This window comes from Corvus cornix, chromosome 8 (genome assembly GCF_000738735.6).
Source record: "Corvus cornix cornix isolate S_Up_H32 chromosome 8, ASM73873v5, whole genome shotgun sequence".
NCBI classification, from domain to species: domain Eukaryota; kingdom Metazoa; phylum Chordata; class Aves; order Passeriformes; family Corvidae; genus Corvus; species Corvus cornix.
In genome coordinates, this window is record NC_046338.1 from 27,019,898 (window position 1) to 27,034,889 (window position 14,992).

At 42.8% G+C, this 14,992-nt stretch overlaps 1 protein-coding gene across 1 annotated transcript in view; it reads left to right on the forward strand.

Annotated features, from left to right (window-relative positions):
* The window catches only part of RGL1 (ral guanine nucleotide dissociation stimulator like 1), a 54,856-nt gene that overhangs the window by 18,993 nt on the left and 20,871 nt on the right, over positions 1–14,992 (forward strand). Inside the window, exons 3-4 of the mRNA XM_039555875.1 lie at positions 911–1,119; positions 6,369–6,446. Coding sequence (XP_039411809.1) covers positions 911–1,119; positions 6,369–6,446 — 287 coding nt within the window. The remainder of the gene's footprint in view (positions 1–910; positions 1,120–6,368; positions 6,447–14,992) is intronic.

Below are 14,992 nucleotides of genomic sequence, written 5' to 3' on the forward strand. Positions count from 1 at the left end.
ATTATTTTTTCCTTTGCGTTTTGTCAGTATCCCGAGCCAGGGTTGGTAGTGACTATCATTAACATGCTGTCTTCATGCCCTCAGTATCAAGGTGTTTGTGTAAATATTGGACATTTTTTATTTATAATCCCAGTTTTAAAGCTTTTTATCTCACATACTTTACAAAATAGGATTTAAACGAGTCAAAAAAATACTTTTCTAAACTATCCTCTAAATAATGGCAGAATTTAAGGAAATGTTCTTTCAGACTCAAGGCAGGCTGTAAGCATTTAAAACAAATGCTGTTTAAAAAACATACCCATACACAATCCCAAACCCTAGATTTATGGACAAATATTGTGCCAAGTGGAAACTGTAAGAGAAAATTGAAGTGTTAGAATGCCTTGTTTGCAAGATGAGTTTGACACCCTCCTTGCAAAAGTATCTTGAAATGTTTTTGCACCAAATGTGTTCTGACCTTGGGTCCTGTGTGACGCTGCAAAGTTGGTATTTTCAGCAAGGGAATCACAGGTGCCAGTACTTAAGTTATGGTCAGTTTTCATGTTTATTCAGAAGTTAAATGAAACACTGAATTAGCACTTTTGTTCCCTTCAGTAATATTACTCTTTGTGGGATAATGGATTGTCTTTCAGTTAATAATATATGGTGGAATCACGACTTAACTTGATAGTGGTCATACTGTAAAATATTTTTTGATCATGTCAGAGAAATGTTTTAAAATAGAGTTGCTTAAAAAATCCATTATTTGATACAGCATTTGGTGCTTGGAGAGCAGCAAATATTGACAAAATCATTTAGTAACTGGTGATGGCCAATTCGCATGAAAAGATAGGATTTAATCCATTGGAATCTGTGCCAGGGATCTGTTTCCTGCCTGACTTTTGCACTTTGCTTTTGTTTCCTTTTGTAGGGTGAAGGAGACCAGTTACCCCCAGAGCACACTGTCAGACAGTATGAAACATCCAAGATCAGGGCTATAAAAGCTGGAACTTTGGAGAAACTGGTGGAGAACCTTCTCACAGCTTTTGGAGATGCAGATTTTTCCTACATCAGCATCTTCCTTGCAACATACAGGGCCTTTGCTTCTCCCAGGGCAGTGCTGGAACTTCTCCTGGACAGGTAAGAGCCACCGCTGTGCACAACAGGGGAACAGGGGAAAGTCGTCAGGAACTTCTTCCCTTGCTTTTAGTGGGCATGGATTTAATAGCCTGTTGTCAAGAATACTGCAAAATCCAGAATTTCAGCATAAACATCCAGTCTATAAATGCATTGCTGCTCACATCCCAACTCTCATAAAGCATAGGTAAGGAAATTGTTCCATGTCTGGCTGCTAAAGAACCCAGCTGGACCAACACAGCAAAATTAATACAAGTTTCCCTCAAAAAACCCAACAGAATGCATGGGCTGCAAAGTCATACCTAGAATAGATTCCAAAGTTTTGCTGGATACCGATATTTTCAGACATTGTTCTTCTGTTTGGGGGCTGCTGATTCGGAACAGGGATTGTACAAACACAAGAAAGAATGGGAGAGCAAATTCTATTACGTCACGTGAATATGCAGCCATAAATTTTTGCAGACAGCCCAGGAACTGCTAAATGTTATAAGAATAGCTTTTATGGTCAGACTGTTAAATCATGGCTGCTATGTCTGCATAAATGCTTGGAACACACAGCATTAGTTTCTCACCCTAAATTCTAACTGAGACATGACTGGGTCCTTATTTTGGGAGTGTCATATTTGTTGCACTTTCAAAATCTGTGATTTGCAGAAATGGTTGCTCTGGCATGAAGTAATTAGAACAGAGAAGTGGCATAAGAACTCCTAGGGTTTAATTTTTGCTCTCCAACTAGGTAGATAAGGAATAAGGCATGGATAAATTATCTGTGCTTTTCTTTTCTATCTGAAAAGGACAATCTTGTCTGCTTTGTAGGAATGCCATCTGGCTCAATTAGAAAAGATAACAACAATAATAACCTGACAGTCAGGTAAGCAATCAGCTGAGAAAAGAGCAGCCATCCTGGAGAGTTGACTTAGTTACAGTTACATTGACTGCTCTCTACTTTATCTCTCAGTCCATCCCAATTCTGGTTCAGAATGTGAGGAATAATAAAAATTGACAGTGGATACATACAAGAATATAAAAACATTAAAGCTCTAAGGAAGTTGACCCTGCCCGCCTCCTCTCACGCTGATTTAAAGAGGTGAAAATGTCAGGAGAGGGCAGGAAAGCCCAGGAGAACTGTCTCCATAGAACAGAACTCTCTTTCCTGAGCCCAGTTTTGATCTTGCTGGCTTGTGTACCTCTCAGAGCAACATAAAACGCCCCCTTCAGAGGAGCGGGCTGCCTGACCTTGTCAGCATCATCCCCAGCCTTTTATAATACACAACAGGATCCACAGGAAATCCTAGGAGGTTACCACTTCCTTCCCCTCTCACAAATCTTAGGAGTGTAGTGCTTAAGAATCCCTGTTTTTTTCTCTTGGCTTTTTGTATATCATGGATACTCGCAAGTTTTATGGCTTGGGAGAAAATATAGATGAAACTTAAGATATAAAAGTTGGAATAATATACATGTAGCTGAGGAATATGGACTTGTGAAGAAAAGCAGATGTTATAAAGAAAAGAATTGAAAAAAGATGGATTGTAATTGATTTTAACCAGCTTGGTTTTCATCTCTAGATTAGTTGAGAATAAGTAGCCAAGCATCTACATTTTTGCAACTTTGTTTTTAGTGATACTTGTTAATAATCAGGGTACAGAGACTAAAGTGGGTGTCAGTGCATAATTCGTGTTTTGTTTTGTGTGCCAGTGAAGTAATAATGAAAAAGGCAATCTCTTTTTTTTTTTTTTTTTTTTTTTTTTTAAAAAGGCAGCACAGTTTTGGCATTTGTTGTCAGTTTTAATTTCATCTGAAGAGCTTGAGCCCTGTCTCTTATTCAGGGTTGTGAAGTAAGGGAACAATTAGGAGTAGCAGTGCTAAGCTCTTGTTGTTTGGTCCAAGGGAGAACAGTGATGTGACCAGATCAAAACAGGCCCCTCCAGCTTTTCACAGGTGAGCAGCTCCTTGGGAGAGAGGAGGGAATAGCACCCACATCTCCCATTTGCAGGGTATTACATTTTGTAGGTACATACTCACTGGAAAACTTTCTCCGCAGTGTATTTGTGGAACCTGGATCACCCTCAAACCCAGTGCATTCAGTTTATGCTGGATTTGCTGTGGATACAGTGCTGCAGAATTGTCTGATTAATGTGTTAGACTTACACAAACCCAGCTTACACAAAAAGTCCTGGGACTCTTGGGAAAATGTCATGGGAAATGTACATATCCTGTACCCTAAGTGTGTGGGGATACCTGTTGCTCACTTGATGCTGTCTGCAGAGTATCATGTCCAAGCAGCGCAGTACTGACTGAATTTGGGGCAGGAAGCATTTACGGTGTCCAAAAGCAGGTGAGGTGCTCTTCCCTGAGTCAGGGAAACAAATAAAAAAGCTGATGCTGTGCTTAAGAGAAACTTTGGGTTTAGAAACAGTTTCAGAAATCTGGTTGTTGCATTTTTTTATTTTCTTCCCTCCAGGATTTCACATTACCCTTTTGCTTTTGATTAAATTTGAGACCAGAGCCCTATTAATTTTTTTACCCAGATTCAGCCTATTGAGTTTTTTTTTAAGATAGATTAGAAGTCACTAGACAAAATCTTGAACATAGGCTGGGATGTTGAGAAGTGAATGGGACGACTTGTGTTTCCGAAGGTATTCAGGAGTAATTGAACATCCACATCCCTTTAGCATTCATGGGAGTTCAGCATCTAAGCGCAGCAGACAGCTTTGGAAATCTGCTTTTAACACTATTTGGTACAAGTGGGCAGGGAGAGCTAAAAGAAAAAGATCCTGTTGGCATTTTGATGTGGAAGCCCTCCATGGAAGTTCCTGGAGGGAAGAAGAGTGGCTCCTCCTGCCCCTGGGTGTGGGGATAGAGTGTGGTGCCTTTGGTATTCCCAGGGGGATATTCCAAGGTGTGATGGAAGCCAGAGTTGGTTAGCTATCCAGATGAGGGTAAAAGGAGGCCAAATTCCTCTCCTCCATTTTGTATTTTGCCCTGATAACTGTGTTCCTCAGAAGTGGAGCCATGCTGTGCTTGGCGCAGGCACAGATAAAGTAGCAACCAGTCCCTGTCTGGAGCAGTTTACAGAGGAGGGAATTGAGACTGTTTGTGGGAGAGCTGGAGCTGGGTAATGACAGCAAAGAACAAGTTAGTTTCATGTTTCCCACTCGTTCCTTTTGCTGAAGGGTGAATGGAGAGGACAGGGGAGGCGGAGGGGGAGCATCGAAGGAATAGGTCCTGCAGTAGCAGAGCCACACGTTTTGGGACAGCAGCTTTGTGGTGTTTGACTCACTGCTGTTCCTGTAGCATCTATTATTTCTTCTCTTCTTCCTTTATATCAGGTAGCTTGTTTACTCAACTCAAGAAGTGAGTTGTCACTCCATGTCACTTCCATGACTCCATGTGTGTAGGATTCAAGCCACCTTATTTTTCCTGAGGATCTGGGCTTCCAAATTGCTTGTTTTGATGCTTACAAGCTTATTTAGGTCTTTGTTTGGGGCTGTTGCAGAGATCACCTTTCCTTATTCTTTCTGAGTTATTCAGAGTATTTTCCTCCCTCTTCTTAACAGAGATGCAGGGGTGCATTCTCCACTCTGTTTTCCAGTATTTAAACATTCAGTATTACCCATTACATTCTGCTCTCATTTGCTTAGTCAGTCCCTTTGAGTGCAGTCTGTAACTTCCCAAACGCCAAGCTGAAAAGTTCTGTGGGCTACAGGATCCTTTTGTTGCTTGTGTCTCTTTTTGTATGCAAAGCATTCCTACAGGCTGGGCAGTGAAAGGCTCTTTGTGCTGGAAGCCTGCAGAAAGGCTGTTCTTTATATCGGTTGTGTCATTAACTCCTCCTAACCCGTATTTAATGACCTGTTGTTCATGGAGAGATGAGAGGCAGAGATTTGCATCTGGCAACATAAGGAAGCTTTATATCCTTCTCCAGCTTTGCACGGAAAACTGTCTACTCTTTATTGCCGTCTTACAGATTTCTCCTGTAAAACTCAGCTTGTGTCTCTAGTGGGATTTAAACACAAGTGCCTAATGTTCTGCAAAGACATATTTAATATTTCATGCAATAGTAGGACAATGACATTGGGACTCATCTCAATAATTTTTTCTCAAAGAATTAATGGCAAGTTTTAAAAACTGAATATAAAAATTTAATTTTTATTTTAAAAAATTCCCCCAGCAGGGAGAAAGTGCCTTTTGTCTACTGGCTAAGATGTGTTTTAGGCATCTTACAGAGTAGATGGCAGTGGAGAGTGAAATCCTCTCCCTTTAACAACATATCTGTGATTCTTCTATATGAAGCCTTAGACCAATGCTTGAGAGGAGCATAAAACTATCACCACTTCAATCCATTGAAACCTTTTTGGATGAGTTTGTGACAGTTCTGACACAAACCTTCGGGGCAGAAGCGGCTCACTGTGTTCTCTCTGTCTGATGTTACCAGGTTGTTGTAGCACAAGCACTTAAGGATGCACTTGTTTTAACTCTTCAGATTAATTGCAGGTGTATAAACCTAAATGGATAAAATCAGCTTGTCTTATTCTGGACAGTGAGTAATCATCCACCTTCATTAAACCTGCCTTTAAGGAGCCATGGAATTCTTAATGGATAATTATGAAGCTGTGTATCTGAAACAATGGGCACTCCCACTGAAAATGAAGTGCATGATTGTGCCTGCAAGGCACAGGGTTGTGCCTTGTAGGTAAGAGATTTTTCCCTTTGGCACTGTTGGAGTTGTGCCTATGGTTCCCTCTTTCCCAATGGTGTTTTTACAGCATCGTGGGCTTTTCCCACTCACATAAGAAGTTTGGGCACAAAGTGAGCACTTGCCACCTGGGAAACATTGAAGCAACACTTGGAGCTGTTATGAATGGCAGGCGCTAGAGACACGGAAGCCGTACTGGGAGAAGGTGGTTGTGTTACAGTCTTGCTGTGCACTGGAATGTTGCCCTGGGAAAGGATGGAGTGAAAACAGGCAGAGAGAACAGAGAGCAAAGACACTGTTTTGGTTGATTCTGCCTGTGTGCAGGCTGCTTCATATAAATTAACAAATTAGGTTGGAAGATACTGGCTGTTTCTTTAGGATTTTTTCCCTCCTAAATGAAATAATCTTCAAACTCCTTAATTCTGCCCACATGTTAGGATTCCTTGTAGTTTGAGCTGGAAGCGCTTTGTAGTTGTTTATGGTATATGAATGATGCTATTTGGGATTTTGCTTTTATTCACTAGAGTTTCTTCTAAACATCCATCTCCTTTTTCAGGTTTGGAAACCTGGAGACCTCAAGCGATGGAGAAGTGGCAAACCTGAATTCCTTGGAATCTGAGATGGTACTCAGGGTGTAAGTATGGATTTGCACTGTGGAGCAAGCCCCAGGCAGGATTTGGTCTTGGAGGAGGATGTGGGCAGCAGAGCTGTTGTTTCTATTGAAAATTCACAGCGCTGTTGGCATGCTTAAACAAGCTCGTGCAAAGGCCAAATACTGATTGTCTTGTAACATATCCAATAGTACAATACAGACATCTTTTGCAGGGAAATTGTTTTGGAATTAAACATGAGATGAACACATCTAGGCCAACATTTTGTTGATTAAGCAAACAAGGTGTGTTTGTTTCCTCTGCCTTATCTGTGGCAGTAAGTGGTTATTGCTTAGGAGTGATTTTATTGTCATTACAGCAGTGCCTGCAGAGCAAAGCTCAGGGTGACTCAGGCAATGTGTGTGTGCATGGATCTTTTCCATTAGTGCCCTGTGATTTACAGTGCTGCTTTTAGACTGAAATTTTAATTCTGAGGTCATCCTCATTTACAAAAGAAATAGCAAAGCTGTTTTGAACTGCAGTTTAAATGAGAAAAAGGTGGTTTGGCTATCCTCCTAGGGTTTTATCTTTAGACATTGGGTGTAAAAGGTGCCTTAGGTCATCAGCATTTGTACTTTGACATCTGTAGTTTGCATGCACTATGGCATGCGTGGTTATATTTAATTACAGAATGAAGATGCTTGATTCTTGTCAGCATTACTGGTTTTCTGTTCCTCTTGCCCCACGGGATTTGACATAAGAGCTCAATTCTCAGTCTTTCCTGGCTGGTAAAATATTTTGCTCTCATTTTGCTATGAGAACTCCTCAAAGAACAGCTGATAGTTAAAATTTGGTCACAGGCACCAAGGAGGCAGCATTCTGTCATGGACAGAAGCAACAACAAACAGTTAGTGGTTCCCACACTTCCATGCAGACTGAGCTCTAGGGTCTCTTCCAACTTTGGGCAAACCATTTGACCTCCCCCTATCTCAGTCATAAAATATGAGCTAAAGCTGTACCCTTCCTGCAGAATAGCTGAAGGATTTATGCTGGGGGTGAGGAATTAATTTCACCAGTATAAACCATGGTGGGATTAATCCCCCAACGGCCTTTTCACGGACCCAGAGGACATTGATGATGAGATGAAGAGAAAAGGGGGAAAAGTAATCTTGATGTTACTTATGTCACTTGGGCTTTGGGCGAAATGCATAAATTTTTAGTTATACCTGCAGGTGAGTGTGCAAGCGAATAAAATAACATTTAGTAGGAGAGTGTGTTGGTTGGTTGGTTGGTCGGTTTGTTTGTTTTTAGTGGAATTATTTTCCTACTGACATACATACAGTTTACCAGCCTTGTCAGTTGCTTCCTGCTGCATCAATGCTTTCTTCCCTCTTGGCACATAACACCTTTGCACAGCCAGGGATGGACAAATGGATGGAGCCTGTGGTCCTATTCCTGTGCTAGCTCAACTTCGGATGAGTTTTCTGAGAGATTTTTCATTAATTTAGTTCAGAACAGCTGATTTTAATCCTTTGGCCTTCATAAGATACGTTTTATGTGTAAATTTGGTATCTTTACTCAAATCCACGTCTATAAAAAGCTCAACAATGAAGTTGTCATCAAAGTTATTCGTCAGGTATACGTGTTTTAACAGATCCCATATAAATATGAATTCACTTTCCTTCGTTAAAAATTTCCATTGCTCTCAGTTGCTCTGGCTACTTGTCTCTGAGAAATGATTAATGGTATCTGGAAAGTGTTTGGCTTTTTAGTCCTGTTGTGAAACATGTACTTCTGGTAGTTCAGGTGTTTTCTTGTCTGGGATAATTCCAATATAATTGCATTTGCCCTCTTTTCTCATAGAACAGAAACATAATATAATTGTGCTCTTGGTTTTATATGACTTGGAGAAATAGGAGGAAGAAGCAGTAGAGCCTTGTTATTTCTTGCAATTAACTCTGTATTTCTCAAAGGAAAAAATATCTCATGGGGAAGCCTGTGGTCTGTGGCCAGAGACCTTCTGCATTCATCAGACTCCTGTTGTGACAGCTCAGAGGCTTTAAAAAGCCAGTTGGGCCATTAGAAGTGGGGATGCAATTTAAAGCATTTCCACTGGTTTGACACAAAAAAAAGTTAAGAACAACTGCAGAAGGAGAGTTTATGACTCCTTAAGTACCTCACAGAGCCTGAAAGAGGGAGGGGTAGCAAAAACTGAGGATATGTGTGGAAGGAACATTGTCCTGTGTGGTGCACTGTAAGCCCACAGGTTACTGCTTTCTATGTCGAAATTCTCTGTCCGTTTTGCACTCGTAATATAGAGCTCTGATGTATTTTGAGGCGAATGTCTGATGTAAATTATCTAAATTTTTGGCAAAATTATGTGAATATTCCACACAGTGTTTATGTAACTCAGAACCTGCAGATCTGAAACAAGGGCTTGAGCACATTTGTGGTGCAGCCTTGTTAGAGGGGCTTGTGGGAGCTTTAAACCTGCCCTTCTGTTCCCAGATCTTGCAGTGATTCCAGACTGCTGCAATGATGTGCAGTTGTTACTGACCCAAGATCCCTTCAGCTGTGTTTAGAAACATGCCTTCCTAGGACCCCTTCCGCCAAGGGGATTTTCTCCTCTTCACTTGAACATCATTCCTATCATATTTTGGGCTGCTGGGGTGGTGTTGGGGTTTTAGTTTAGTCCTAGGTTTTTTTTTTTTCTGTTAAAGGAATTTTCCCCCTATACATGTTGCTAGGGGAACAAATGGCCAAGTACTTAAGAAAAACAAAGGACCTGGCTGCTCTTTTTGTTTCACCTGGGTGTGTGGGCAGTAGGTCCCGGTGTTCGGAGAGAGAGAAGCTGCTTGTTCTTTCGGCCGTTTTTTCTTTCTGCGGAGAAAGACCCCAGGATCCCCGGCCTGCCTTCCTTGCCCCGCTGGAGGCCGGGCTGTGGCTGCCCTGCCCTGCCGCTGCTTCGAGCCTTCGCTGTGTTGTAGCCCTGCTCACCCTGCCTGACCAGACCTCCGGGGGGTTCCCCGCTTGGATACATCGCGTCTGCCACCCGGGGATTTGTGCTTGTCCCTGCTGTTCCAGCCTGCTGTTCCCGAGGGTCCGGCCGGACACCGGGATCGGCTGCCCAGGGGTTTGTGAAGCTTTTTTGTTCCATCCCTTCCCGGGATCCCAGGCCACCACTGCCGCATGCTCCCCGGGCTCGCTCCGGAGCGCCCCCTGCAGCCGCGGGGGAACCATCGCACCTGCCCTGCTCACCGGGAGCCGCCAGCGCCCCTGCCGGCTGCGAGCGGAACTGCACCCGAGGGGAAAGGGCCTGACAGCCGAGAAGGCTGGGACTGGGTTTGTGATTGTTTGCTGTTACTGCCATAGTTACTGTTGTTTGTTTGACTGGTTATACACATATAGATATATAATAGTAAAGAACTGTTATTCCTATTTCCCACATCTTTGCCTAAAAGCCCCCTTGATTTCAAAATTACAATAACTCGGAGGGAAGGGGAGTTGCATCTGCCATTCCAAGGGAGGCTTCTGCCTCCCTTAGCAGACACCTGTCTTTCAAACCAAGACAGGTGGTCAAAAAAATTGTATTTTTCAACAGGGATCTGACTTAATTACATCTAATATGTGGTTTAAACAAAGGTTTAGTTCTCAAAATACCTTGGATCTTAGAGTTGTGAGTAAACTCATCAAAACCATCAAAAAATGTGTAAGCTTCAAACAACCTGCCTTTTTCTTTCCCTGTCAGGACCCACCTTAGCTTTTCATGTTCAGTAGCTTGCTTTCCACACTTCTCACTACTTTCAGTCCGTCAGAAAGTTCATGATCACAAGTAACAGAAGAATGAACTCCAGAAAAGGTCATATATTCCAGCTAAACGTCTGAGTTAGATGGACTTCAGCCTGTGTTTCCAGAAATGTGACTCTGTGTCTCTTAATTTTCTGATAAGAGAATTGAAAGGAGTAGCTTATTTGACCCTCTACCTCCTATAAGTAATTTTTTTGTTCTTCCTGTTTTCATATCAACAAGATTGCCTTGTGCTGTGTCTCATTCTGGATGTTTTTGTGTTGAGGGGTGACCGACTTCCCTCCTCATTGTAGGTTGTTGCTGTCTTTGGAATCTTCTGTGTTCTCTGCATGGCTTTTTGCTTAGGACTTCTGTTCACATTCAAAAAAATGTGTAACATGCCACGGTGTGTGACAATTCAGAATAAAACCGTATATACATTAAACACAAATTATCAGCATGATGAATAGCACTAAAATTTAAAGAGAGGTCCATACAATTTCTACTATAATTCAGTTATGTTCTTGGCTTTTAAATGAGGTTGTAAAGTTCAAATGTGTTGTTTGGTATGTGTCACCTGACAAAAAGAAAATGAGGAAATGTCTGATGTGAAGGCTCTTTGCACCTTATCAGGCAGAGTCATGGAAAACCTGAATGGTATAGTCACCTCCTCAAGATCTTTCAGCACCTTTATGTATTCTGGGAAGGGGGTCAGCAAGCCAAGCAACTGATGCTGTGTGGGGCCTTCAGTCCTCCCCAAATGTCCAAGTGTACTGCCTAGGAGATAGAAACAATGCTTTTGGTGATAGGACCTATCCCCTGATCTCACTTTGGAGCAGACCAGTTCCTCAGTTAACTGTTAACTCTGTTAAAAGGTTGGGTTTTCTATGCAGGGTGATCTGTGGAACAACTCATGCCATTTTCCTCCTCTAGTGAAGGACAGTGTCAATTTTGATTTCTGGGATTTTGATTTCTGGGCAATCAGTCCACTTCTGGCAGATAGCTGGTCCCAAAGCACAGGCTCCATGAATTTAAAGAGGTGATGTGCTAAAAGAGCAGACACTGCTTTCCCCGGAGGTTGACATTGAAGACCAGGCTGAGGACTGGAACTGAGAAAGGAACATAAAGCCTCCACAATCTAAAATATTGTAGCTTCTTGTACCTTCTGGGAGTCAGTGGCTCTGCAGGATCCTGAGGTGTCTCTGGGTAGTGTGAGGGTCCCAAGCCAGGCCATGGCACTGGGATGTCTTTCTAAGCCTGTGACACTTGGGGAGCTGAGGCAGCACATCAATGAGAGCTGAGCTGGCTGCCAGCAGTTTTAAAGATTTGTGTCAGTGCAGTTCCCAGAAGCGATTCATTCCTGTCCAGACACACAAAAAGCTATCCAGGCTGGCAGTCCAGGCTTGCCTGCGATCTTTGCTTTTGGGGGAAGCCTAATTTAATGTTAACTGAATCTAGTTCCTTGGAGACCTTACTCAAAAATACAGGAGTAAAAACCTGGGATTACCTGCAGGAAGGGTTTTTCAAGAGGCAGACAATGTTCCCATAATGATTGGTGGACTTGGACCATGATTTTTTGTTTGCATGCTTTCCTGTCTAACTTTAGTACTGCCATGGTTTTTGAATCCATGAGTAACAGCAAAAAGTCCTTTCAAGCTGCCTCTTGGACTACAAGGCTGTGCTTTCCTTCTGCTACTGGGTTTGGCTTGCTGGTTTGGAGTCCATTGGTGGTGCTTTCCCTCAGATGAACAACAGGCCACAGAAATGAATCAAAATACTTAGGGCTTTTTTGCTTGTCTTGAATGTCAGCTCATAGTTGCATCTGCTTTATTATCAAAGTGTGGAATTTATTTGTTATTATAACTTGGAATGTGGCACGATTGAAAGCCACAGACAAAGCGGCTTGAAACTAAACTGAAACCTTGTTTTTTTCCACAGCATTTGAGGGAAATAGCTCAAATAGAGAGAATTAAGGAACTATTCAGCGACCACGTGGCATGTCTTGCATGTTCACCTCTCCTCTTCTGCATTAAAATAGCAAATACCAAAACCTTCAATGTAGTACCACAGCATTTGGAGTTTTTCGTAGTGACAAACAAACATTCTCCCATGGCTTTTTGTGCATTCGGACCTTCCTGACCAAAACCTTGTCTTTTGGTTCCTTCTGAACCAAACAGTCCCACTGGAAAACAATGTACACAGTTACAGCATCGCAGAAATAAAACTGGGCCTGAAACATTGTACTCCAAGACAATAGACACCAAAAGAATGTGAGACAAATGGAAGAAAATTGGCTGGAAGCTTCTGATGCCTGGGAAATCCATGGTGGGGAGCAGTTAAGATGAATTTGGGAGAGCAACAATCAGTCATGCCAGTAAAGCAAATTAAGCTAAAACAACATCAGAAACCAGTGTGGTTACATGAGAAGCAGAGTCAAACACAGGGCAGTGAAAGAGTGGGAGAGTTATGAAAACAACCAGAATCAAGCAGAAAAGAATAATTAGAAAGAAAAATAATGATTGGCATCTAAATTAAAACAAAGAGCAGCTAGCAGAGTTCTTCCCTTAGTGGCTTCACGTGCATCCTGGCAAAAGTCTCCTATATGTTATTGAACAAGAATTTCCAAATCAGAAGGACCTGATAATTTGCTGGAAGTCATCAGGACGGTATTTATAAACAAACTGGGTGTGAGAAGCCACCTTTGCAGCAACCTTTCCTTGTGGTTTTCTTACATTTTACCCCTGATTTAACAAGCAAAACTGAGAAAACACAGATGACTTAATTTATTCTGTGTGAGCAAGCCTGAGAGTTACTGCCTGGACAGTGGAGGAAAGGGAATAGCCATCTGTAATGAGTATTTTCTTTATGGACTTAAGTCTGCATTTGGCAGATTACAGATAGTTTTGTGCACGTTCTTACAGAATTTCATAATAAATCAATAATTTAACCCCTTTTTGCAGCTGAGGTTCCCCTTATTAAGTGTTGAGATTCCCTTCTTATTCTTTAGAAATAATTGTGGTGGGAAGAAAACACTGCTTTTGCCTTTTTGGTCAGAAATTGAGGTTTAACAAGTCTGAGTGCCGAGTCCTGCAGTTTGGCCTCAACAACCCCCTGCAGTGCTACAGACTGGGGACAGAGTGGCTGGACAGTGGCCAGGCAGAAAGGGACCTGGGGGTACTGGTTGACAGCCAGCTGCACATGAACCAGCAGTGTGCCCAGGTGGTCAAGAAGGCCAATGGCACCTGGCCTGGATCAGGAATAGTGTGGCCAGCAGGGCCAGGGCAGGGATTGTCCCCCTGTACTTGGCACTGGTGAGGCCATACCTTGAGTGTTGTGTCCAGTTCTGGGCCCCTCAGTTTAGGAAGGATGCTGAGATGCTCGAACACATCCAGAGGAGGGCAACAAGGCTGGTGAAGGGCTTGGAACACAAGTCTTGTGAGGAGCGGCTGAGGGAACCTGGAAAAAAGGAGGCTCAGGGGAGACCTTATCAATCTCTACAACTCCCTGTAGCCAGGTGGGGGTCAGTCTCTTCTCCCTGGTAACCACTGACAGAACAAGAGGATACAGTCTTAAGCTGCACCAGGGGAAGTTTAGGTTAGACATTAGAAAAAAATTCTTCACTGATAGTGATTGGGCACTGGAATAGTCTGTCCAGGGAGGTGATGGAGTAACTGTCCCTGGAGGTGTTTAAAAAAAGACTGGACGTGGCACTCAGTGCCATGGTTTAGTTGATGAGGAGGTGTTAGGTCATAGGTTGCACTTGATCTCAAAGGTTGTTTCCAATGTAGTTAATTCTGTGATTCTCTGAAATGCTGTCTTTAATTCCTGTCAGATCCTGTCAGGACTGCTAAAGTTGTCTTCCCAGAAGAGACAAGGCCATGCAGAATTCCCATGTTGTGGGAGGGTCTCATTTCCCACCTCCGCTGTGCCCTGCTGAGCTGACAGAGCTGTTGGACTTGGAGCTGCCACAGCCCCATCACCTTCTGTGCAGCTCATGGGCAGATGGGGGTGTGTGAGTTCTTGGTCCCAGTTTGTGAACAACAAGCTCGGATATACTTCTCCACCTACCTGGATAGGTTTTGGAGACTGAAACCTTTGGAGATGTGTTCCAAGCAAAGCTAGTGTGGAAATCAGAAGGCTTTCTGGATAGGTGTGAAACTTGACAGCATTGCTTAGCAAAGCCTGGAGTCTGTGGCCAAGCAGCAGAGGCATTAAGTAGTGAGGGTTTTTTGTATAGGCAGGAAAGGAAAAATTTATAGCTCATAATCAACCCATGAAAAATATAGTCTGTGGTGTTTCTTTCCTGTCTGAGCTCTTGGAAGGCCCCTGTTCCTATCTGGCTCTGTCGAGTACGGAGTTTCTTTGCAAGGGCAGCAAATGTAAAGGTACTGCAAGATATGGGCGAGTGTCCAGCCCATTTCTGGAAAGCTGCATTATTCCCTGGCACTCCAGTAAAACAGCTGGGCAGCAGGAGGTCACTATGGCACAGTGTACCTCTTCTCTCTTTCTTATTTCCCCTCTTGACTGAAATTATTTTGCTGGCAAAAATCAGTGTCTGTAACAGCTGTGAACTCTTCACCCTGCTCTGGGAGACTGTGTGTCTTAAACTCTGTTTATTCTTCAGCTTAAAAAAGTGGCCACTGACCAAGCCTCTGGAAACTGAGCTTAGTGTAGAGAGTGTGTGAACAATATTAGTACAAGAACTTGCCCTATGGAGAGGCTCTTCCTTCCAAATCATGGCTGAATTGGTAAATGGTTGTAGGAATAGAATACCTAGCCTGGCTTTTGGTGCTGGGACCAGGGG